The 25,238-nt window shown below is 32.5% G+C and overlaps 1 protein-coding gene across 1 annotated transcript in view; it reads right to left on the bottom strand.

Annotated features, from left to right (window-relative positions):
* LOC106470899 (protein lifeguard 1-like) overlaps nt 1-25,238 on the bottom strand; it is a 40,189-nt gene that overhangs the window by 12,681 nt on the left and 2,270 nt on the right. Inside the window, exons 2-7 of the mRNA XM_013931476.2 lie at nt 21,137-21,252; nt 15,086-15,164; nt 13,707-13,760; nt 10,816-10,906; nt 10,104-10,141; nt 3,950-3,995 (exon numbers count right to left, since the gene is read on the bottom strand). Coding sequence (XP_013786930.1) covers nt 3,950-3,995; nt 10,104-10,141; nt 10,816-10,906; nt 13,707-13,760; nt 15,086-15,164; nt 21,137-21,230 — 402 coding nt within the window. The 5' untranslated portion in view covers nt 21,231-21,252. The remainder of the gene's footprint in view (nt 1-3,949; nt 3,996-10,103; nt 10,142-10,815; nt 10,907-13,706; nt 13,761-15,085; nt 15,165-21,136; nt 21,253-25,238) is intronic.

The raw sequence follows: 25,238 nt of genomic DNA, 5'->3' as shown, positions 1-25,238 counted from the left end.
AGTGAGGACAATGGAACTCTGAAAGGTTCCACTGGTTTGTAACATCCACTGTAGGGGACATATATGCATGGCCAAGTAGAAGAAGAGGTTACAGAGAAGCCATGGTCCTTAAAGAAGAAGGAACCTCTGGTGCAGAAAGTGAATACAAGGTGTGAAACAAGGTGACTACCAGCAGGAGAATGGGAGAAGGATGGGCACAGCTGAGACAAGTAAATGATAATTTACAGGTGACTGATAAATAGGGGCAGGGTGAAGAACGAATAGGAAAATTTACAAGCCATCTCAAATGACCAGATTCATGAAAGAAATTGGAAATGTGTGGGGTGGATTATGTCCGAGAATGCGTGAGGGAAAATCTGTTGGCAACCTAAAGTGGAATTACAGGTTTAGAATGCGAGAAATTCAAGCAAAGGCTTGCATAATGCAAATGAAAATATATGGGGGGACCAACATTATACTGAACAAAAGAGCACAGACCTGGAGAATGCAGTGCTGGTGGGTGAATAAGAGAAAGCATCATGAGGACAGGGCGATTGGGATGTGGAGAAAGGTTCCAAAACAGACCTTGGTCATCCACAGGGTAGGCTGAAATGAACAATGGAGAGAGCAAAAATTCACCATCTGAAATTGTATGATGACTCTCACACGTCCCAGGCCAACTCACTGGCAATTAGGCTAGTGAGTAACATGTTGGATGGAAGTGGAACAAGAAGTGGAAGATGGATGGGATGCAGGAATAGGGCAGGGAGTGGGAGAAGGGCCAAGATGAGGTACAGAACTGGGACACTATCAAAAAACCTCCAGATGAAGAAAAGGGGCAAAATGAAGGTCTTTGAGTAAGGGAGTTAGATTTGAGGTAGGAGGGAAGCCCTTCCCAAAAGGCTCCAACAACAGAGGAACTAGGTAAGAAGACAAAATGGCAGAGTAGGTGAAATGGGCCATAAAAGCAAAAAAGGAGAGATCTAGATTCCCAGGAAAGGTCATTAAGAGAACAGAGAAGGGCTTTCAACGTGAGGTGAAGGGAAGAGGTACCAAGAAAGGATAGTAAGAAAGTTACAAAGACAGGTAAAGTAAGCACTAGAAAGGGAAACAGCAGATAACGAATCCAACTCCCAAACTGTCAAAGAGACCCAAAAGGTTGGGAGTCAAGGAATAGGAAATCCAAATGAATAAAGTGAAGAACATAGGAGTCAGTTAGGCAGGTAGGATGAAGAATAAGACCACAGAAATGATGTTGAATCTGAAAGGAAGTGGTATGTACAGATATAACAAGGGAGGGAAGGAATACAAATATATTGCAAAGAGAAGATTTTTGTAAAAGTGAGTGGAAAGAGTAAGAGACTTATTGTAAATATCTGAGAAATAATGTGAGGAAAGTCACAGGAAGACTGAGGGTGAAGTTCTTTAGGTAGAGTAGTTCCCAAAGCAAACCTGGTGGAAAATGGTGTTCATATTTATCCTTTTGAGTTTCAGACTTGAAATAATGGGATGGGAAGTGAGTGGAAAGGACAGGAGCAGAGGGTCCTAGCCACATAATGAAAGATGGCCATCACGTCTTCCACAGAAAAAGAACTTCCAGCCGAAATAGTGGTAATTTGTTCTGTATGAGATTTTTCACTCACATCAACATTAAAAGTATTCACACTAAAATGTGAATTCATGTTGAGTATAGTAAAGTCAATCAAGTGAATTTTGAATAAGTAGAAAATATCAGCACACACTAAACATGTCAGTGCACTACAGTGACTAGGAAAAAATGAGGATTTGGGAGTGCGAATGTAGAAGAAGTCATTGTACATGGAGGTGTAACACACTCCTATTGATGGAGGGTTTTGCTGCATAATGACTTCATCATACAGTGGCACACATTTAAATGGTTTAACATGAGATTAGGTGGGAGTGTTCACAAGGCTGATGGCTTGCATATCTCCTTGGCAGAATGTGCAAACTCATGAGGAAAGAAGCTAATCTGTGTGTTGAAGCGAGTATTCACTTTGGAATTAAATCTAAAGAAGTTATGCATGAAACAAAAGAAGTTGATGACAATTTTGTCCAAGCCCCCCCAAAAAAAAGTCAAGTAATTATTACTTTTCTTAGTTCTAGCATAAAAATAAGATTACTTCTCTGATAAACATTCGATTTATATTATTATTAATTTTTTTTCATGAAGATCAACAATTATAAATTATCCTTTTTCGAAGGATAACTAGAGTTACAATTTTATGTTCCAACCATTAACTCTAGTGAAACATACTTGTAACCACCAGGTAACCATGAAATTATCCATTCTGTAACTTTCAGTGTAGTAAGTGTATCTTTATGAAACTTAGCAAACTTTTAGTAAACATTACAAGACTTTTGTATACAAACAATCAGATTTTTTGATTATGTGTTTGTCTTAAATATTTGTCTGTGAATATATTGAATCAGAGTGAGACTTGGAATCTGACTAGTCTGAGTACAAGGTGATTTTCATGTTAAGATTCAAAATAAGTTTTCAGCTAACATTTTTCAAATTTCATTTTCATAACCTCTCAAATTTTTTCAGTTAAACTTTATATCTTATCTGTTATTTCTCTACCCTAACACATTACAGTCTCAGTTGATTTCAGAAACCTTGTAACCACCACAAAAATATAAAATAAATCTATAGTACCCTTTTTTCTGTCTAGAATGACTGCACATTGTAACAGCAAATTACAATTATTTATCCTAAACAGCTTAAGACTCTTAAGAGTTTACATCTGCTTTTATTTAATACTATTGTTTTATTGCTCTTTGAACTGTGTCTAACTAATAATCCTGCAATACAAGCTGTAAAGTAAATCATGTGCCAAATGCATAGCTCAAGTTACAGCATTGAGTGATATAATGCATGAGCACTTCCAAGCTAGTTGTGAGCATACCCTGGGAAGAAATTATCATATTTTCATTATCTAACTTATTAAGTTTCTAATTTCTATGTTAGTTACTTCTATAACAATAAATAAATAAATAATATATATATATATATATATATATATATAAATAACAAAATTTAGTAGTTATGTTTAGTCTCTTTTTGTTTTGCTGCTGATCTGCTGAGTAAACTTAAGCCTACTTTTTGTAATGATGATACTAGTACATTAAATAATTTTTTACTCATCTCAAATATGCACTTTAGAACATAAAATAACATGCACAAAGCAAACAATGTCCTATAACTATTATAATTTAACTGGCTTTCTAACTAAGGCATTAGTGGCTTAAAATAATTCCTTTAACTGTTCAATCTGAACTTAGGGATAACTTTCAATATGTAGGTGAAATAACTAAATATCTCTACTGAGAACAAGGTAAATAAAAAGTTGTCTTTCTATTAGTTATAAATGATGTAATAGTAAGCATCAGAGAAGATTACTGGTAATTTATAAAATAAAGGATATGATACGAAAGCATGGGAAGTGGGTTTGATCTATGGTTTATATCTCTGCAAACAGAAAAGACTAAAAACTAGACCATGACTTCATAATATCTATACTACAATGAGTAATCTACATTAAACTCTAGACATCATAGAGTGGTGATGAAAAAAATAAAAAGTGGGCAAGTCAAAGCAAATGAATGTCACATTACACAGACAAGGGAGATTGAGAAGTTATTTAGGTATTTTCGTTTAAAATTAAAAAATTAAAACACATAAAACATTAAAATTTGATTTATTAACTACATTTTGATGCCAAGTTATGCATATGCAATTACACTGATAATAAAATAGTTTAAGTTTTGAATGCAACTACTCTGTAAAAAGTTGTATATATTAAAACCCTATAAGACAAGACAGTCAATACAAGTATACAACTTAAAACCCTGTAAGGCCAATAATAAACATACAATCTAAGACCCATTTAGCTAGTCAATATATTTAAATTACAATCCTATAAGAGAAGCAACAAGAATTTGTACTTACTGCACAAATACCAACAGCCATCATCACCTCATCAGCTTTGTAACCTCTAGAAAATATAGAATAAATACACCAACTGATCAATACAATTTGAAAAACTTTTATTATTTATTAGAATTAATAATGACCTAGTTTCCAGAATTCACTTCAAGCAAGTTTGACATACAGGTTGTATACCAATCTTTATAATTTTGATTAACATATTCACTTTTTTATTAACACTTCTTATGGAAGGATTTTCTAAGGTTTTATTATTTGAAAGCAATAAATTCATTCACTTCTACATTGTTTTTTGAAACAGTTTTTTTTTCTGTTTTAAATCTTCAATCTAGAATAATAGAAGGACTTAAGTAACTATTTCATTTATTGGCAAAACATGTTATTTTTTGTACTAAAATAGCTTTTAAATATAAATCATCATATATTCAGCCAATTCTTTACTTGTTCTTTTTCTTTGTCTTAAACATGTAGAACCAACGTATTCCTATAGTCAAGAGTAAATACAGTCATTTGTGGTCACCCTGGGTGAGGACAAATAAAAGTCAGTGACCTTTGACAGGAAGATGAGAATTAAAATGCCAAAACATCAGAATCACAAAACAAAAATTAAGCTATTTGGCTGACTTTACACACAATAGCATTAGATATGCCAACACTTGGATAAAAGTTCCAAACTCCATATACTGCTAACATTCATTATAGAAAACCATCTAAATTATAGAATGATAGAATATAGTTTATTGAGTATTGAGATTCCTATTTCTGGAATAAAAAAAGAGGAAACTTAGATTATTTATACTATTAAAATACAAAAAACAGCATAGGTCATACTATGATCCAATCAGGATGCAAAATAAAATGATACCTGTACTGCAACAAACAGTAAACTAACAGGTAAAGATTTTGCAAGAGTAGAAACAAGGTGTTCACCTAAACTGCAGAACAGGAAAAAATTGCACTTTAATAGTTGTTTCCATCCATTTATGTCAGACAGAGAAGGATAATAATGAGAAAAAATATGACTTGGTCAATTTACTCTAATTTGATAATAGTTTCTTAGCATCTAAAAATCTATGCTATAGGATGGGCAGAAAAGTGCTAGAAAATCAACACATGCATTTTGCAGAAATGTAAGCTTAAACTTTTTTATATATTCTTCTTTGTGAATTATACAAATTGACAAAATATCATTTGTAAAATATCTTTGAGGAAAAAAAGTGTGGAAATAGAGTAACTTATTATTTTTACTTAAATTTTGAAATTTGATATACAGGTATGTTATCAACATCTGAAAGGTGCTCCTTGGTCCAGAAAGGGTTAACCAACAAGTAAAACATGCAAGTGTACACAGAAATTATAAACTCACTACAATCTGGGAATGAATCCTTAACTGAAATCTTAGGAGCATTATTAGTTTGCCTGTAACCGATAATTATGGCTATTTATTATTAATTGTAATCATTATTGCAAAATTTTAGCAGCTCTTCTGGTAGGAGTCATCACATATTCATAGTTGATCTCTCTCCCCTCCACCCCCCAAGTCCAATTCCAAGCCACCTCCTTACTGTAAGAACAGACTCCACCTGCATAACCTCAAATACAGGATCAACTACGTTAATGTGTATATATATACACAGACAACATAAAATCTTCTACCAGCTTACAGCCTATAGGAGTTTCTTAAGCTTACATATCCAACAAACCAAAACTGATAGTCTTGAAAAACTGGAAATGTAATGTGTTCCATCACCAGTAAATAAACTTTGGTTTATCCAATATTTGAAGGACTACTGAGACTAACAGTACATATGAAAGAAAATATTAATTCTCTCACAGTGTGCATGTGGTTAGGTAGGTGAGAGGGAAAAATTGCCACAGTCTCCTATACTACCAGGAATGAAGACTACTGCAAAAGGCAAAGTCCACTGTGAAAAACAAACAGCTGTAAAACTTGATCATATAGAAAAAATTAGCAACATCTTGAGTCAAGACTGATGTCCAAACATCAATGTCTCAACATATGTTTAAAGAAGCAAGCATGACACGTTATGATATATAATCTTTGTTAACAATATTAACTTCCCCAAAACTTATTCACACACACGTATCTTAATATGCAGACAATGTCACTATACGGAACACATCACATGACTATCGTCTAGCAGTGTCAAAGATACAAGATCCCTAGACTACGTTATGGAATGGTGTAATACTTGGAGTATAATTTTAAATCTGCAAAAGACACAGGCAGCAGTATTTTATAAGTCTCTAAAAAGGAAAGTTAAGAAAGTAAGTGAAGTCAAACTCAAACTATATGACACATATCCATCTTTCAAAAACCATAAAATTCCGAGGAGTATAATTCAACAAAATATTAAATTGGAACACTAAATTTAGAGAAACATTACAGAAAATATGCCATAGAATAAATTATCTCCACTAAAGTGAAGGCTATGCCAAAGGACGTAATGCCCAAACCATAATGTTAATTTATAAAGTTGCATCAGACCCATTATAGAATACAGAAACATGATTACATGCAACATGTCTGAAAATATATATAAATTAATACAATCACAACTTAAAGCAAAGTTCAAGGTAGGAGTTGGTATGCTGTTTGGACCCCAGAATGCATCTCCACAAAATTAGTAAACACAACCAATTAAAGAACTTACAAATCTTGCAGTTTTATTCTACAATAAATATTCCAGCTGAAATTCTCTATCCCTTGCCACTACACCTGCCTCCTGTGAAAAATACACATCACCTTTCAACACCATTAAAGCCATAATGACAAACAAAAACCAACAGAATTTTGCCTTTTCAGAATTTCTTTTTCAGGTTACCAGCCAAGGGATAAGGACTTGTTCTGGACACTCGGTTTTATCTTTCATTACTAAATGCATATTACTGAAATCAAATGTGTAAAATCACACTGTTGTTCCATAAGATTGTAACATTCTAACACAGTAAAGTTGTTTATTGTTGTCTGTTTAATGTGTTTTACTTTATGTATGATTATGTGAACTATTTTGTTATTGTTTTGTAATAAACATACTATAGAATATGACGAAATTTGGTTGAATGGACAGCAACTTCCTGTTGTAGGAATACAAGTATGAAGGACGACATTTAGAAAGTCTTCCGCCTTTTGTCTTCAATCTATCAAAGAATACTATGGTATAGACTTGGCCTCTTCTGACTCACCGTGTTGGGTTCTCCTGCTTGTGGAGGTGGGTGTACAACTGTCAAGCTTATTTAAATTTTAGGCTTGAGTGGGTGGAGGCTGTGTTGTGCCAGATGGAATGAATAATGAAATGATTAAAACCAGGAACAAGAAATTAAATAACCAAAGAATCATTGTCTCTGACCAACCAGGGGAAAATCTGAATACCTGCCAAGGAAAAACAAAAATAGACAGACAAGAAAAAACTGGATGCATGTAAATTCTGATACGTTTAGCAAATACCTTTTTACAAATGAGACTCTTTAAAATCGAGGGAAACAATGAACACAGAATAGTGTGGTGGTTTCCAACTGCTGTGATCATAAGGAGTGGAAAATGTTGGGAAACACTGGTATACAGGACACAATAGTATAATGAAAGTTTTTATAGACAAAATTAATTAAAATTCATCTCAAATACCAAAAAAAACAAAAAAACAAGCAGTCCCACAAATTTCAGTCAATCACAGTCAATCTGAAATGAAATAAGAAAGTAAATGCAGGATCTAAGGATCTAATACAGTAAACCAATGTGAGAATAAGCTACACACCTGCCACCATAAAGAACAACTGGTTCAAAAATACAAGATGAATTAGTTCATATTTATGGCTAAGATACATTGATCAGAAAAAAAAGCTATCAAAAGAAAAAATTTTGTCAAAGAATACAAGTCCTATCAAGAGGTGTTAATAGTCATTTCTCACAGACAAATAGTCAGACTGTATATTAATGATGATTATAAATTATTTTGGTATTACTGAAAAGTTGCTGACCTAACAAGAATGAAAAAAAAATAAAAAATAAAAGAGAATATTTCACAAGTAGAAAAAGTAGACAATTTTTCAATTAACTACCAATTTTCACTAACTATACACTCTGGAATACTTTATCTTTTGAAATGTACAGAACGAAATCAAAGCAGTTGAACTTTGAAACTTCACACACACACACACACTACTTTGAAAGCAGAAACAACTATTCTCAATTCTATTAACATTGAAAACCTTTTCCAATATACATTTCATTCAAAAATAAACCATATTTGTATCACTCCACTCACTATTAAAACAAAATACAGTCACAGTGACATATCTATGAGCCCTGCTTTTTTGAAGCATCAGGAAGACAGATTTTCAATATTATACACATATACACTTAAAAAAAATGAGGATACAAAAAAAAATTATCTTTAAATAAATCTTTGAGAATAGATGAAAGAATTATTCAAAAAAGATAAGGATACTGTTTGGTATAATGGAAATCAGTTATTATAAGAATATGGCATTAGAACATCTTAATAATTGTAATGAAAAATTTATAGAATATGTATCACGTTTTGGAAGTTTACTTTCTGACTAAAAGACATAAATTATTTTATGTTAGAATAAATCGGGAAAATCTTTTGTCGCCAGAATTGCATAAAAGTAAAATACAGAAAGAATGCTTAAAGAGAGAAAGATTGGAAATACTTTAGGTTGCCAAACCTTTTAGATATCAAGTTGCCCTATCATAGGAGGCAAAAATAAGATTACTGAACCATTAAGTAATTTATCAGATACTGTTTTGAACCATTTTATTTTGGATGTGAAAAGTTACCACATAATAGAAAAAACTGTTTAATGTGTATAAATAGATGCCTTGAACTAAGAAATTTAATTGTTGGACCAAAAGAGCTGGAATTATTAAAGGTGAAGGATTTTTTTGATTGTATTGCTAAAAATTTGACTTACATTTTAAAATGTTCTAGTTGTGGAGAATTGTATACTGGAGAAACTAATAAGTTTAGACTAAGAGTTAACTTACATAGGTAGAATGTGGAAATCTGGAGAACTGTCCCCCTCCCAGTAATTAAACACTTTTATTTCCATTTCTATAATTCTAATTTTTTTAACAGACTGAATGAACCTTTTTTTCCAAAACTTTCCCTTTTGGAGTTGTGATGAAAAAGGAAAATAAACAACAACTGATATTTGAAAAATACTTTAGTTACCATTTTAATGTTTCTTTCAATATTAATTGAAAGCTGTTAATAAATAGTGCTCCAGAGGTTTTGGCTTGTATTTTAAATGTACCATAAGTATATCGTGCGTAACTCAAAAGAAACTTTAAGGTTATTCAGGACAAAGTAAGTAAAATATTTCTCAAAAATAATATCCACAGTTTGTGGAATTTGGGTAATGTATTATAATAACTTCATCATTAACATTAAAAAATATGTTAATGTTAGACGTTTTAATTAGGTTTTGATTTGCAACATTAGTAATAAGATAATCTATTTTCACTTCAGATTTTATTAAAAATCTTAAAAGATTTAAGAAAATATTAAATTAAAAGTTAAATTGAAAAACAATTTTGTATATTTTATATAAATTTTAAGCTTTAATTTATTACTCTTCAAAAAGTTTTTAGTTGTTTTCTGCTTTTTATAGTTTTTATACTGAAGAGTAGCCTGTGATGCTAATAAACCAGTTACATAAAAAAATTTGGTAAAAGAAATGAAATTTTTTTTACACGCATACATATATTTATAATGTACCAACAAAGTTTCAGTAGACTATGTGGAAACATAAGTTAGAATTTTATACAAACAACTGACTATAGCCATTCAAAACATATTTGTTAAAATAAAGGAAAAAGTACTTTCATTGCTTTGGTTAAAAGTATAAAAATCATTAATATCTAACAGAGGTGTCGCTAGGTACTGGCATGTGGGGTCCATGCTCCAATTCTATGTGGCAGTGCCCCGAATCCATTTGGTGCTCTTAAAAAATCCGAATAGAAAACCATGATTGATATCGTTCTGAAACGCCCAAACTTCCTACAAGTTCTGAGCCCAGGACCCAAATCTTTTAAGTAGCTAGCAATGCCTCTGATATCTAAAATGTTTTGGTATCAAAAAATGTAGTACTACAACTAAAACTTGTATCTTACCCTGCAGCACATCCCAACATGAAGGACTCTAGAACAGTCTGAAAATATAGATAAATACATCACTGAACTTATCGAGTATTTACCAACAATCATACTAACAGATCTGTTATACATGTTAATCTCAGATCAATGACTCAAATATGGCCACAATGTGTTGCAGTGGAGATTAATGAAGTTTCACTTGACCATTATGTTTTATCTTTACTAGAAATGTTAATTTGTACTTTTATTACATTCCATGAAATATACACTTCTCTCAAAAACCTTTTCAAACAGTAGTAGTGCTCATAGTGAAAGCAGAATGATTTATCTGACTAAGTATTTGCTTAAAAAAGAAAGAATAAAAAAATAATTGTTTTTTTTACGTTGTTGTTAATAAGTTTTAGTGATGCAATGTACACTATCAAAAAGAGAGGCACAACATGCTATTAACAAGTTTTAGTGATGGAAGAGAAGAAACAAACAAATCTCAGAAGATGGCTTAATTTTTTAAACATTTTCTCAGTGTTCATCACTGTGTGTTGCCACATCCAAACAAAAAAATCAATAACTAAGATTATCAGAATCTCAAAAAGTTTAAAACTATTACTTTTTTTTTGATTCAGTTAAATAATTTTTTAAACCACTCATAACACATTAAAAAATCTTGATTACCACACTGAAAAAAAATGCAAAACACAGAACTTCATAACAGAAATACATTGTTACTTACAAAGATTACAAGTAAAACAATGTTGCTTGGGTAGTTTCTTCGGACTTTATCGCAACAGACCAGGACAATCATGACTATAAGCATCAAAACACTATAAAACGAAAAAAGTTGCTAAAATCAAATTGTTCTTTCTATATACAATGGGTAATGTATTATAGTAATTTCATCATTAACATTAAAATTATTGTAATGTTTGTGTTAGACTTTTTAAGGGTCAAAGTATGCATGTCACAACCTTTTATAGAGTTACATTCAAAATTAGATTAAATAACGTTATTATCAATATATGCTAATACACTTGGCATCAAAATGTAATTTATAATTTAAATTTTAATACGAAACAAGTTTTAATTTCATAATTTCAAAACAATAGATGCACATACATTCTCCACCTTCACTTCTCTGTATCATGACATTTCTTTGTTCCAAGTTGCCCTCTTTAGATTTTCTTTCTACACAAATTACACACTTATAGTACAGATATTTCTAAACCATAATGTGAAGTTGTAGCCTCCAATCTTCTTGATTTATTGAAATGTATGCAAGAAAGTTAAACCCACAATCAGTCTTTCAAAAACAAGAGCACAGATGTAAGTACTAAATTTCTTGTATACGTATTTTTTATCTGCGCTAGCCGTCCCTAATTTATCAGTGAAAGACTAGATGGAAGGCAGCTAGTCATCACCACCCACCGCCAACTTTTGGACTACTCTTTTACCAATGAATAGTGGGATTGACCGTCACATTATAATGCCCTCACAGCTGAAAGGGCGAGCATGTTTGTTGGGATGGGGATTCAAACCCGCAACATGCAGATTGTGAGTTGAGCTCGCTAACAACCTGGTCATGCCAGGCTGAGCATGCTGGAAACCTGATCATTTGTTTACACAAAGCTTTTCGACTGTGATAATAGCTTTCATCATATTCTGAGAGGATCTAAAGTACAGATGTAAAGCAATAAAAGAAATGAGCAGCAATTTTGAAAAGTATTAGCTTTGACTGTAAGAATTGTCTGTTACAATATGTAGTCATTCTACAAAGAAAAAAGGGTAATTTAAGTTTATTTCATATTTTTTAATTTTACCATACATTGCTGATTTCACTACACTTAGTGTGAGAGTAGAAAAAATAATAAATAAAATAAAGTTATAAAGTTTTATAAAAAAAAATAAACTTTTGATATTCATTAAGAAGGTCCTAGAGGTTATGAATATAAATATGAAAACTGTAAGATGAAGAGAAGTATTTTTATTCTTAGCACGAAAATCACCATTCACTCAGACTGACCCAGAAAAGGATTATAAATTCACAGACGAATATTAGTAAATATGCTTTAATAAAAAAATCAGATTTTGTGTGTACAACAGACTTGTATTGTTTACTAAAAGCTTACTAAATTTTGTGAAAATACATATACTATATTCAAAGTTATAGCACATATATAACTTCATGGTAGTCAAAATGACCAAACCCGTATACAGAGAGTTAACTCGTTCCATACAGGGTCGGGTGATATGACCGACTTTGTAACCACAAAGTAACCAGAGTTTCCATACTATATCTTCCTGAAATTTGTCAAGCTTTCAGTAAACATTACAAGTCTTTTGTACACAAAAAATAAATTTTTAATGAATTGTTTTTACTAACGATTCATTTGCAAATACATGAAGTCAGAGTGTTGACTACTCAAAATGCAAAATGATTTTTATGTTAAGAATAAAAAATACTTTTTCCATCTAACAGTTTTCAAATTTCATTTGTATAACTTTTAAGACATACCAAATGTTTTTCACTAAAATTTTATATTTCATCTGTTATTTTCTCCACCCTAACTCTATACAAGGGCAGTCAATTTTATTTTTTGTTTTATTTCCCTTTGAATCATATGTAACTAATAATCCCGCCCCAAAAGTTGTAAATCACTCAGCAAACGTGTAGCTCGCTCACATTACTATATTGAATGATCACTGCACAAGCTGTTTGGAAGAATATCTTGTGAAGAATTTTCATAATTATTTTTCATTTTCTTACCTTATCTAACCCAAAAATTTCTAATTTTTACATTTTAGTTACTTCTCTAATAATAAATAAAAAATATACATGAATAAACAGGAAATAATGCACCTAAGAACACTGAATAATAACACATGTAAGGAAAACAAAGTTCTATAACTATTATAATTTAACTGGCTTTCTAACTAAGACAAGAAGGGTTTAAATTAATTCCCTTTGCTGACTAATTTGAACACCACAAGATAAAATTTCAAACTGAAGATGAAACTGACAACCTAGCAGTATTTGTCATTTGATAGAATAAAACTTTGCCTTTCTCTTGGTTATAAATGATACAGTATAAACCGTCAGAGAGAATTATTGGCAATTTGTGAGAGAGAGGATTTGACAAGTGGGTCTGATTTTCTAGTTTTGACTCCATAAACAAACAAGATTAAAGGCTATAAAAGTTAGACTTTGCTTTATTAATATCTATGTTATAATGAGTAATTTACATTAAATTCTGTACTTCAGAGAGGAGTGATAAATAAGTTAGAAAAAAGGGACCTAGAGAACAAATGTCACAATTCTCATACTAGGGGAGATTTAGGACTTTGCTTAATATTTTCTTATAAAATGAAGAATTTAAAACTTATAAAATTTGAAATTTGGTTTATCAACTACACTTTGATATAAAGTTTTTGGTATACATTAATAATAAAGTTGTTTAATTATGTTTTGAATGTAACTCTGTAAAACACTGTTACATGCACACTTTGACCTATCCATAGTAAGAGAGTAATTCAAATTTATTGTTAAACATTTATTTAATTCTTTTCAATACAAAGTTTCTCACGAAAATAATTGGCAAACATTTTCATAGTAATAGGATAACTTACAATGCAATCCAGAACAGTTCTATGTGAGAAGCAGTGAATTTCTGTACTTCGGGCCTGGAAAACACACACAAATTCTATTAGAACTGAACATCACAAATCTTCTAAAATAAACAGAAACATATAACAAAACAACAAAAAATACTATTTGACCATATGTTTGTAACCTAAAAATTTCTGTTTTAGTCAAGGTAATTTCCAAGTTTGGGGGGAGTTCAAAATGTGTCAATAATTGGAAATGAAAAGAAATAATTATAACCAGAATTATAGTAAAAAGTATCTGTCAACCACAAAACTGACAACCAACACCAAGATCACTGAACATTAATCTTCATAGTTGTAATTTTGCATTCCATATAACAAGCTACCTTGTGTATTCAGGAAGTTTCTATCATTTTATGGTAAGTCAATAAAGAAATGTATTATTCATATAATAAAGTTACAGTTTGCATTTCAAATTATATGAAACTTCTGAAAGTTAACAGCAGTATGTAAAATATCATGATAATTTTACAGCTTTTTGTCAGAAATTTATGAAAGGGTTTTTGGTTCCTTTTGAAAAACAAACTGAATAATATAGGCACTGTTGGGCTTCAGAATTTTTTTTTATATGATTGGAAAATATAATAATCTATGCGTAGCAAAAACATTATTATTGATTTGTTACTGTAATGACTGCAACATTGAATACAAATAATTAACTGATGATTAACTAGTTACATATATAATCGTCAATCAAACACAACAAAAAAGCAGATATACAGAATTATATAAAATATATACAGATTATATATATATATATATACAGAATTAACCAATTTTTGTGAAAGGCTACAAAAAACTTGTTGCTTTGATGGATGTTAGATTTAATTATTAATGATCCTCTTTTAAATAAGTCAGACTAATCTTAAAATATCATTCATTTCCCTTATCCTTTCACTGTCACGCAACTCTCGTGGTGCCAGGTTTAGTTTTAAATATACACAATAGGACACAAGTGTGAATATTAAATTTTCTTCACGTTAGTACAAAATTCCAAATTCAAATGGCAGTGCTCTAGAGGAAGACATATATGCCCATGGTAATAAGCTAACAATCACATAAATGGGTTTGGTTGTTAAGCTGTAAGAAAGCCTTAGGTCAAAATGAAATGCTATAGTTATTTGTACAGAGTTTTTAGCCTTAAAGCAATTTTCAAAACATTTCATTTGATGTATTGTTATTCTATACACAATGTATAAAAAACTAATATTCAAAATCTTCAGTAACCTTAACTGGCAAACATTGTTATGAGTTTGATAAATGATCAAACTTGTATATACACTGACAAGTGACCTGTTCAATAAGTTAAAACAGTAGCAGGTAACTGAACATTTACTTACACATAGAGGAACAAACAGATAAATCCCGCTGTGATTGCAAGTTGCACCATCAAAATCCCATACACCTTACGAATGAAGCCTGTGTGAACAAATGATGAAAAAATTAGTACTCCGTATGTGTTAGCTGGATGATGTACACTTTTGATAACGGCATGCCACACAAAAAATGAGCTTAGAAAATCACATTGGTGAGGGATGTGGAATATTAGTAAGTTGGACTGTAGGATAGTTGGGAGAAAGCAAAAGGTTGTCATTAATAGAGTCCAATTAAACTGGACCCTTGTTTTTGGTGTAGTGCCTAAGGAGTCAGTGCTTGGGCCTTTGCTTTTTCTTTTTTTAAATTAATGATGCTGATAGAGGCATAATTAATAAATTGTAAATTCTGGGTGGATATTCCTAGCTGTGTTGAGAGTGTTGAAGTACTACAAAATGGATTGGACCAATCGGTTAGTGTTAGATGTAACTGAAAAAATATCTGATAAATGACCTTGAATTATTCCAATGTTTTGCACTTAAGTTATAATTTGGATCACATGTTTAATGTGGATGGGAGTCTATTCAATAGTGTGACAGAAAAAAAAAGGATCTTGTTTTAGTTGGATAAATTATTCAAGCCATAGAAGCAGTGTTTTGTTATTAGTACCAAAGCTAATACACTTTTACAGTGTATTTATGAACATAATGACTAAAGTGTCAGCCGAGGTAAGTATGTTTGGAAATACATTTTCAGATTAGTAAAATGACACTTATAGCAAGAATCCCACATTGAGAAGACAGAGGGGCCGGTGAAGGCATAGATTATACAGAAAGCGTCTGCATAGAACAAAGGTGTACCATGAGAAGTGGTACCAAAGTGGAGAACACCGCACTACATCAAGAACAGGTATGCTCTTCACCCAGAACTACAGAAAAGTGAAAAGGGTGGAATATTACACAAGTATGATGGGCTAGTTCCAACCACACAGCCGAGGTTCCACGACTCGGGGCTGGATTTAAGGGGTCATGGTACCTATATCCCACGTTGGTGGCCAGAGTAGTTGGACTGCAAATATATACATATCTTTGTGATAGGATCTTCACCAATAGCCACGGAATGATGTGTTTCAAACAATTGGATTAATGAAAAAAAGAAAGCAACACCAAAGTGGACAATCCTTTTGATCAACCTAAAGAAGTCCAAAGGGCAACATCACAGGCCTGGATTGATGGGATCATATGCCATACTCCACCCAAGGTCTAGAACTCATTCGGAGTGGACTTACGAACAGTCATCTTCACTCCCCAACCAAGTGGACAAGCAGAATTCCATTTACTCATGGAATTATGGGATCGTGTTGCATTCGGATTTATGAGGAGATAGTGGACCCCTGCATAAACAACCTAAGATCTGACAGTGTTCATAAGAGTGTCCAAGCAAGTGTCACATCTAGACCGGTTTTACAAGTAGGCTCCCATGTAGATTGGTCCTGCTCCTACTGACATCTGAGAAAAACTTTCAGGGACCCAGGTAGGAGGGTCCCCAACTTTGTCCTCTTCTCAGAGAGTGGAGAAAACTCAACACTCTAAAGGAAAATCCTTTGTCCACCACTCCAGCGACTGGGAACTGGGTGTGGTAAAGACTCCCTAGCTCCACTAGTAGAAGTGAGGGGGGGACATGTGCAATGGGGAGTCCCGAGGAACAGGTCTCCAGAGACATTGCAACAGGTGAACTACATTCCCTAAGTTTTTAAAAGCAATCCGATCTTGACTGATTCATCTCTAAGATCAGCAGGGACTGGCAAAATCCCCTTTAGCTTTACTCACATTACTCACCTCATTGTTAAAATCTAGCAGAGGTAGTCAACACAGCCACAGGTGGAAGATGAAATCCCACCAAAGAGGATCATGAAGGTAATGAGATATGAAAGTGTCAGGAGAAGTCCACATACTAGCCCACAAAATGTCCTCCAGACAACAGTTCAGCCAATAACATTGATAGATGCTAAATATGATGAGAGGTGACGTGGAGCATATTCCAATTGTTAATAGATAAGCCTGAATAGGCTACATGAATCAACTTCCGAAGCCATCTGGTTAAGTAATGCAAACGGAAGAGCTCGGAACTGCAACACCTCTTCCTCGTGCACAAAACGTAGAAATTGAAGAAAAAGACTCTGTTATGGGGATGTGAAGATAGGTGTCTGCAACACTGAACTTGGTCATCCAAAGACCTGGTATGAAGTGCCATCAAAGTTGAAGAAAAGATTCCATGGAGAAACAAGGAGGCTCAAGTTTTCTTGAGCACCAGAAACAGTTGAGAATAGAATCCTGGATGAATGGGATCGACCTTCTCGATGGCTTGTTTGATGAACAGCTCCTGAATGGCCTGGGAACCAAAGGTCTACATGTTTGATGTCTGAAGGAGAAGAAAAAATGATTGGATAATAGGACAGAGGAAGGGGAGAAGTAAACTGAATCTCAAATCACAAATCCAGTACTCTTGATGAATGCCAAATGTGGTGAAAGAGATGTAACTGTTCTCCCGCAGGATTTAGTTAAAATAGGTAGTCACAGATGCCGCTGGTGCCAAAACAATTTGTCCAAAGATACCCGAGAATATGGACAGCAATTACTTTGAGAACCAATAGGGTGAGGCTTTGAGGGAGGGGGCCGTGAGATGCAAATGGTCGATCCTCCAAGAGTACCCGTTGGAGTAGAAGAGAGGCGAGCAGCCAATGACCATAAAGAAGACCGCAAATGTGCCGTATCAATTCGGGCTTCTAAAGATTCCGGAATTCCAGCAAACAAGTAAGGCCAAAGAAAAGGCACCTCCCATAAATCACAAAGAGCAGGGGAGGGCATCATGACTCAATACGTCCTAGCAACAGACCAACCACGACACCAAGGCAAGGCCTGAAGAGGACAAACACGTCATAGTAGTAACCAGTAAAAGCCCCAATTCATCGTCAAATTGATGAGGAGAGCAGTGATATGCTTCAGACAAAAAATGGAGGGAAGAGAAGTATCTTGAAACAGTAGTAAGAGTCAAACAAATCCCCAAAAATTGAGACTTGTTAAGAGTATTAACAGGTTCTAACCTGGAACCTCATAGATCCAACAACGGATCCAACCACTGAGTTTCCAAATATACATCATCCTGACAATGATAAGCCAGGTCATGTTGTTCAGATAAATGAGGGGGGGGGAGGCATAGCGACACCCTCTCACAATTGTGTTGTAAGCCTCCCTGCATACACTGCAATATCAGGGGAAGGAGGAAGAACTAAGTAATCCCCTGAGATCGATCAGACAACAAGGCAGGGGTAATCTCAAAAGCAATGGGGTTAATCCCCCAAACTTCACAAACTCACGTAACTAAGTGCAGAAAAGGGGCAGAAGGTGGCTGATCAGATGAGCCAAATCAGAACCTCCCAGGGAGACACCCCCGGGCTGCATGAAGGACTCCATCTTGCCCTGAATCAGGTCACTGGTTAGCCTTCATGCCAGAAACCATTACAAGGGAATTCATATTACCTTTTTTTTTGGAACTGCAGAAGAAAACCAAAGAAATATTAGCAACGGGGAACAAACCAAAAGAAAACCCGACTATTATGAAACTGAACTAATAAAAATGTAAAGTACAAAACGTGACTCTCAACACATGCACTTTGTTGAGAAAAAGTGATTATATTGTCTGCATACAATGCTTATATACAGTATCTGCATAGAGGGCGTGTGAGGGCTGGTGTAAAGTTTTGCAAACTTGATATTGCCAAGGGAAGTTGAGTGGGGTATATATATCAAGACTGGAACAAGCGAACACAATGTTAGATGGCAAAGATGGAGATAGAGAAATAGCTATAAGTGTCAGCAAAGGTATGTATGTTTTGGAAGGATTTCTATTACTGATACAAGCATTAGAAGAAGCATTAAGTGAAAGTATTAGAATCAGAATTGACATGAATAGCAGATGATTTTAACAGCACAACTTTCAACAAGAAAATCTGAATTATGGAAGGAAACAGAGCTTATGCCAGATCTCCTGATGCATGCACAGTAAGTCAAGTGGAAGACTGGAGGGTGAAAATTAAGGGTAAGTTGGTGCCTGCTCTATAGGGTGGTCCTTATTTGCAGGTAAAATTTCAAGGTAAAAATAATAATTTTTTTCCATTGTACAAAAAAACATTAAATGTCAATCTCCATCCATTTTGGACCATATTTAGAGGTTGCTCAATGAGGTTGAAATTCTAGATTGCAGTGGTCTTTTTTTCTCACTGATAGGAAAGCATCTTCTGTGATCTTGCCCAACTTGAAGCAGGAGTTGTATCTGTTCTTCTTTCTTTGTTATGATGGTACCATACTCCTCAATAATGGCCACATCCCTTTCAGTATTGTCATTTACCACATTCAAATGTTGAATTGTCAGTAGTGTCTTCCTGTAGTCCTCTTTGAGCTCTCATGACTCAGGGTCATAATCCAGAGGAAGTTTGAGGCACTTGAAGAACTGTGTTGTGGTTTTTGTGATGAAATCTTCAACTGACATATCTTCAGACTTCCTGATATTCAGTTGGAGATTCATCCATGCCTTTCTTTTGACTTAATGCCTTTACCATTGTTGTTTTTGGTCTCTGTGGTTCCAGCTGAAACAAAGAATGCCAAACCAAGGAGATCATTGAGATGCTATAGATGTCAAGCAAATTGTTGACAGACATATTTTGAAAGAGTAGAATTCACTTTCTTATACTTAACAAGACATTGTAGAATGTTAATATTATTGTGAAGAGTAGAAACGGCATCAGGAATAGTGAACCATGCCTTAAGATAGATTTAAACAACAACGATGCGAATGTCACAGAGTCTTGTTTCCTCACAGCCAGTGAGCTTAAACTGTCCCACAAATATTGCTCTAGGTGCTATAAATCATTTTCCACCAAAAAAGGTTATGGCTAGTTCAAGAAGCTCTCCATAACCATCTCTAGGTTGGCTGAGCTTAAGTTACCCTGTAATTGCCTTCCTCTATGGCTTCTGCTACTTCATCAAGGTCAGCTGCAGATACATAACTGGATAGGTCCATGTATTCCCAAAATTGCTGGAATCAATTACATATTATAAAATCTGGACCACAAAAAAGCCCCACACAGCTTTTGAAAACATATGCCATGAAAAGTTCTAAGACATGATACAGAATATCCCAGAAGTAAAAAGTGACAAAATAGATTATTTATATATGGAATGTTTTTGAACATTATGAATAATGTTGAATACTTAGGAATATCCCAGAATAATCTAGAACCTTTCAGAAGTATTCAGAATATTCTGGAACATTCTAAAATACTAAGAATATGCAGATATGTGAGCTACAAAGTAAAATTTCAATACCTTGTGCAATCCCTAAATGTCATTCAATATGGTTAAAATTTGGTGTAAATTACTTATTTATATATTGCAATAAAATGAGGGAGTGAAAATGTTGTAAATCAAAACTTCAAAAATAAGGACCACCCTAATGCTCTGTATTTTGTCAAAGCCATTCACAACTTTTAGTCATAAGGTTCACAATAGCATGACAGTAATTCAACAAGGAAAGGCTTCCAGTATTTTTGGCCATAAAAAGTTATGCTGTAGAGAGAGAAAAAAAGAAATTTATAAATGTGGAAAAAATATATATCATGCACACTATAACCTTGGTTTAACTGAAATGAATTAGAAGTATATGATAAAAAAATAATAATCATCATTAATTGTACAAATGAGTTCAGCTTTTAATAACTTATTCAAAACAAGTTATACACATGTATTTCTTGCAAGAACCATACTTAATGTGATAAATAACAAGCAAAGAAATAAAAGCACATCTACTAGAAAGAGATGTATATTCTTAAAACCAACTTGGATAAAATTATCACAATATAAACAGAATCACATACTGATAAGATATATTACATTGCTCAACAGATTACAAATTGTATTTTTTTCAGGGGTAAAGTATGATGACAAGAAAAAATATGTAATATACCTCTAGCATTTATTAGGACTATTCTATATTTACTTTTTATGTTTCAATGTACTTACCCATTCTGATTACTTTTTCTGAAAAGGCATTCTCAAACTCAGAGAATGGGGCTTTCTGATCTGGCATCCCATATTCTCCATCATTTGCTGCCATTATAACAGGTTTGAAGAAGGATCTAAGTCATGACATTTGAAGAGACATTAGTCAGGGTGTTCTACGATATAATTTTCTACCTCTATTAGCTAGTAATGAACACTGTCACTACTTACTCCAAGTGTGAAATTAAATTATTTATTACTGAAATATTAAATTTTTGAGCTAGGCTTCATTGATATATACTACTATAAGGTTAAACATAGCAGCAATGTGCTTCATCATTCAAAATACTTAAAAGTTACCAATTGTGAATATCTTCGAAATAAATAATTGCTTGATGTAAAGAATCATTTGACACGTGAATAACAGTAACTTAATTCTATTACATTGTAATACTATATTTGTACTATTTATATGTAGCATCTCTCTTCTCTACATCAACTTAACAGACATTTTATATATATATATAGCATTAGTAGAATATTTCTTGCATTAAAAATTTTATTTTTTAAACTATTCCATACTTAACAGACAAATTAGTTTTTTGATAGAAATGGATTCAGTACCAGTGCAAGGGCTAATTCATTTGTCAAATAACATTTTTGTTGATTAAAACTTAAAATATTATGCATTATAAAAACATGTTTTATGCCTGATGTATCAAGTTTTAAATTAACTTTAAAAAACAGAATACATCACATAATCAGGAAAACCTCTCCAAAAGTTTGTAACTCTAAAAAATGTTTTGGTTTCTAAAGAACGAGCCTAGATCCGAGCTTTCAAAACTTAACAAGTTGTATTTTCTAATATTTTCATTTCACCACTCAAACAGATCATTCACAGGCAAGTTATTCAAACATTTTTAATGAAGTCACTTTTATGTTCCACACACTCTCACACAAACAAAACAAGTCATTCAAGCATATACTAAATTTTAGTAAATTTTTAAATTAAATTTTAAAATTTTCTACCTAAATTTTAAATTTCTAAATTTTTTAAATTTCTACCTAAATTTTAAAGTCATTCATACTTCTAAACTGCTTGAACAGTGTGTCCCTACACAATATTTACCTAATGCTTTAACAGTGTGTCCCTACACAATATTTACCTAATGCTTTAACAGTGTGTCCCTACACAATATTTACCTAATGCTTTAACAGTGTGTCCCTACACAATATTTACCTAATGCTTTAACAGTGTGTCCCTACACAATATTTACCTAATGCTTTAACAGTGTGTCCCTACACAATATTTACCTATTTTTCTTGCATATCTAAGCAAAACATTTTCTAAATGAAATTTTCTTACAAAGAAACGTAAGCCTTTAATTCAATTTGACTCTTTTCACCTACAGCTGTAGTTAAGTTTTTCATTAACAATTACATTCAAATCCTCATATTTGTTAACACCAATAGATCTCTTAACATTTCACATTTCAAGAGCATCATTATACACTTCTCATTTTCCATATTCTGACTTAATCGCCAAGACTGTTCAAGTCTTTCTATATAACCTCAATGTTCTCAGTAGTAACAGTAAAAATAAACTTGTTAAATCCATTAGCTCTCTAATTAACTTTCTTCAGTTCTACATTATTATCTATGAATCTCTTTGGCATACTTATTTTTCTTATTAATAATTTCGTGTAAAATTTTCCATGTTCCTTTTACATTACGCTACTGTTCACACAGGCATTGCAAAAACTTGGAGTTATCCAATCTCTCATTTTCTTGGTTTAATACTAATGATTTTCAAGGGACAATTTTAATTACTGTAGAAAGCTATATATTTTTAATGTTGTAATTTATTTGTTATGAGAGTGTATATTACTAGAAAGTTCTAATTTGACATCAAATTTTGCTCTAGCACTTTAAAAAATAGATGATAAATATGTCATTCCATAAGAAAACAGTAGTAGTAGTAGTAGTAGTAGAGTTTAAAGGTGAAAAAAAAAGTTATTTCAGACTATAGTATTATCAGTATATGCTGTCATGCTATGTTGTACAAAAAAGTTAAGTTTTGTTTACTTTGTGTATTAAAGTTAGCAGGAATAAAAACTTAGGCCTACAAGTTACAAAAATGCTCAAGTTTGTTAATAACATTTAAGGTGGAAGTAAACTAATTTGTGACTGTTACCAGACTGGACATTGAAATATTTTCATCAGATAATTTAAATGAAACCACCAATGAAAGGACTACTTTAGTAATTTATGAACACATTAAAAGAGGTATCACAAGCAGAGTTGGAACCAGTATCACTGAACACTATCATGCAGTGTAGTGAACTCAAATAATTTTTAGATGAGGCATCCATGTTTTAATTATCAACCTTTTATCAATATACAGGTTTTGAAGATTTATTTCCTGATTTATAATTAGTTATTCGAAAGATCATTTAGTAAGCAGTAATATAACTTATTAATATATCACCGTGTTATGAAATATTTAACCAGATGTACAAGTCAATTTTGTATTAGTTTTATTAATATGTGTAAGTTTAATTGTTAAAGGTCATAATCCTGAACTACAAATTAAATCAAAGAAATATTTTATTGTTTGATAATTGTTACAAAAAACATCAATATTAAAATTACAATTACAGTGTAAATTCAATACAGTAAACAATTTATTGATGTTGATCAATAAAATTAAGACCAGTATAACCTTTATTTCAACAGTAACCCCAAACTACAAGTAATCACTGTATAACTCATCAATCAGTCTACAGCAAGAATGATTTATGTTTTATGTTTTTCACTGATACAGGTTTTTCTTTCTAACAGGTGAATATGGACATAAATTAGATACTATGTGTATTTGGTATGCAAAAGTGTTATTCTAATTTGAAACAAAATTGGTACTTACATATCTTTTCTGGAGCATCGACTTTACTATTAGTTAAGACAGTGAACAGAAATGCAGTTTTCATCATTAACACTTCCATAAGGGAAAATACTAGGTGAAACAGTTATGGCTATATCAAACTATTATTATTACTAATGGATTTTAGTTCATCAGCTGAAAATTCTGTAAATTTTCTATGTATCCATAAATAAAGCTGGGCAATTAACTTGATATAAACAATTACCTATAAGCATTGATTAATGTCACTAAAATAATCAAAACTACGAGTAAATCAATTAATTGAAATTAGTTTGACTATTTATATATATATATATATATATAATGCATACATTATACCTAGAATATAACAATTCAGTGTACCATAATTAATAGAAAAATAGAAATATTCCAATATATTTGTATGTAATCATTTAAAAAAAATTAAAATTTTCAGCCACTCATCTTCATGATTGCATAGATTGGTGCTGTTCTTGGGGTTTCTTTACATTTAACTGCTATTTTGTAATTTCGTAACATACAACAATTAGTAGCAAGTGGCTCGCATATCCAATCCTTAACCTCCTTCAAAACCCTTGGGGAAATATTTATCTAGCTTAGGAGCCTTAACATTCTTTAAACTTCCTAAGTTTTTCTTAACAGGCCCTAAATTAATGTGACCATCTTATATGATCTTGTTTCCATCTAGCAACTCTCCAGGATGAGGAGTATCGCTTAAATCTTCATTAGTAAAATTGAAAAACAAAAAAGAAATAGAGGTTAGTAACCAAAGCTATCCCATAATAATCATAAACGAGTTTTCTTTTCTCATCCTTTGAAGGCCATATCCCCATCCTAACATTTTGCTTACCCTTACTGTATGTAAAAAAACACAAAAAAAAAAACAACATTTTCACATTCTCATTTCATTTTCCCAATGCTCTATTTGGTCAACTCTTGACCACAAATATGAATTCTTTTTTTGGTTAAACATTAATCAACACAAATATTCCTCCCACTTTAAATTATTTCATTTTTTCAACATTTCAGTTTTGGATTTTCTGTTCACAAAGTGTACTAATGCCAGTAATGGTAATATATTTTTAGGACCCTTCTTGTGTCTTGCTAGGCAAATGAGAAACTACTGATATCACTTGCAACTACTAATAGGGATAGAGTATTAAAGAGAGGGGGGGAGTGGCTTTATTTGTAAAATGTGAGTTA

This window comes from Limulus polyphemus, unplaced genomic scaffold (genome assembly GCF_000517525.1).
Source record: "Limulus polyphemus unplaced genomic scaffold, Limulus_polyphemus-2.1.2 Scaffold4277, whole genome shotgun sequence".
Classification (NCBI taxonomy): Eukaryota; Metazoa; Arthropoda; class Merostomata; order Xiphosura; family Limulidae; genus Limulus; species Limulus polyphemus.
The sequence above is the reverse complement of the archived record's forward strand: the minus strand, read 5'-3'. Positions and strand labels throughout refer to the sequence as shown.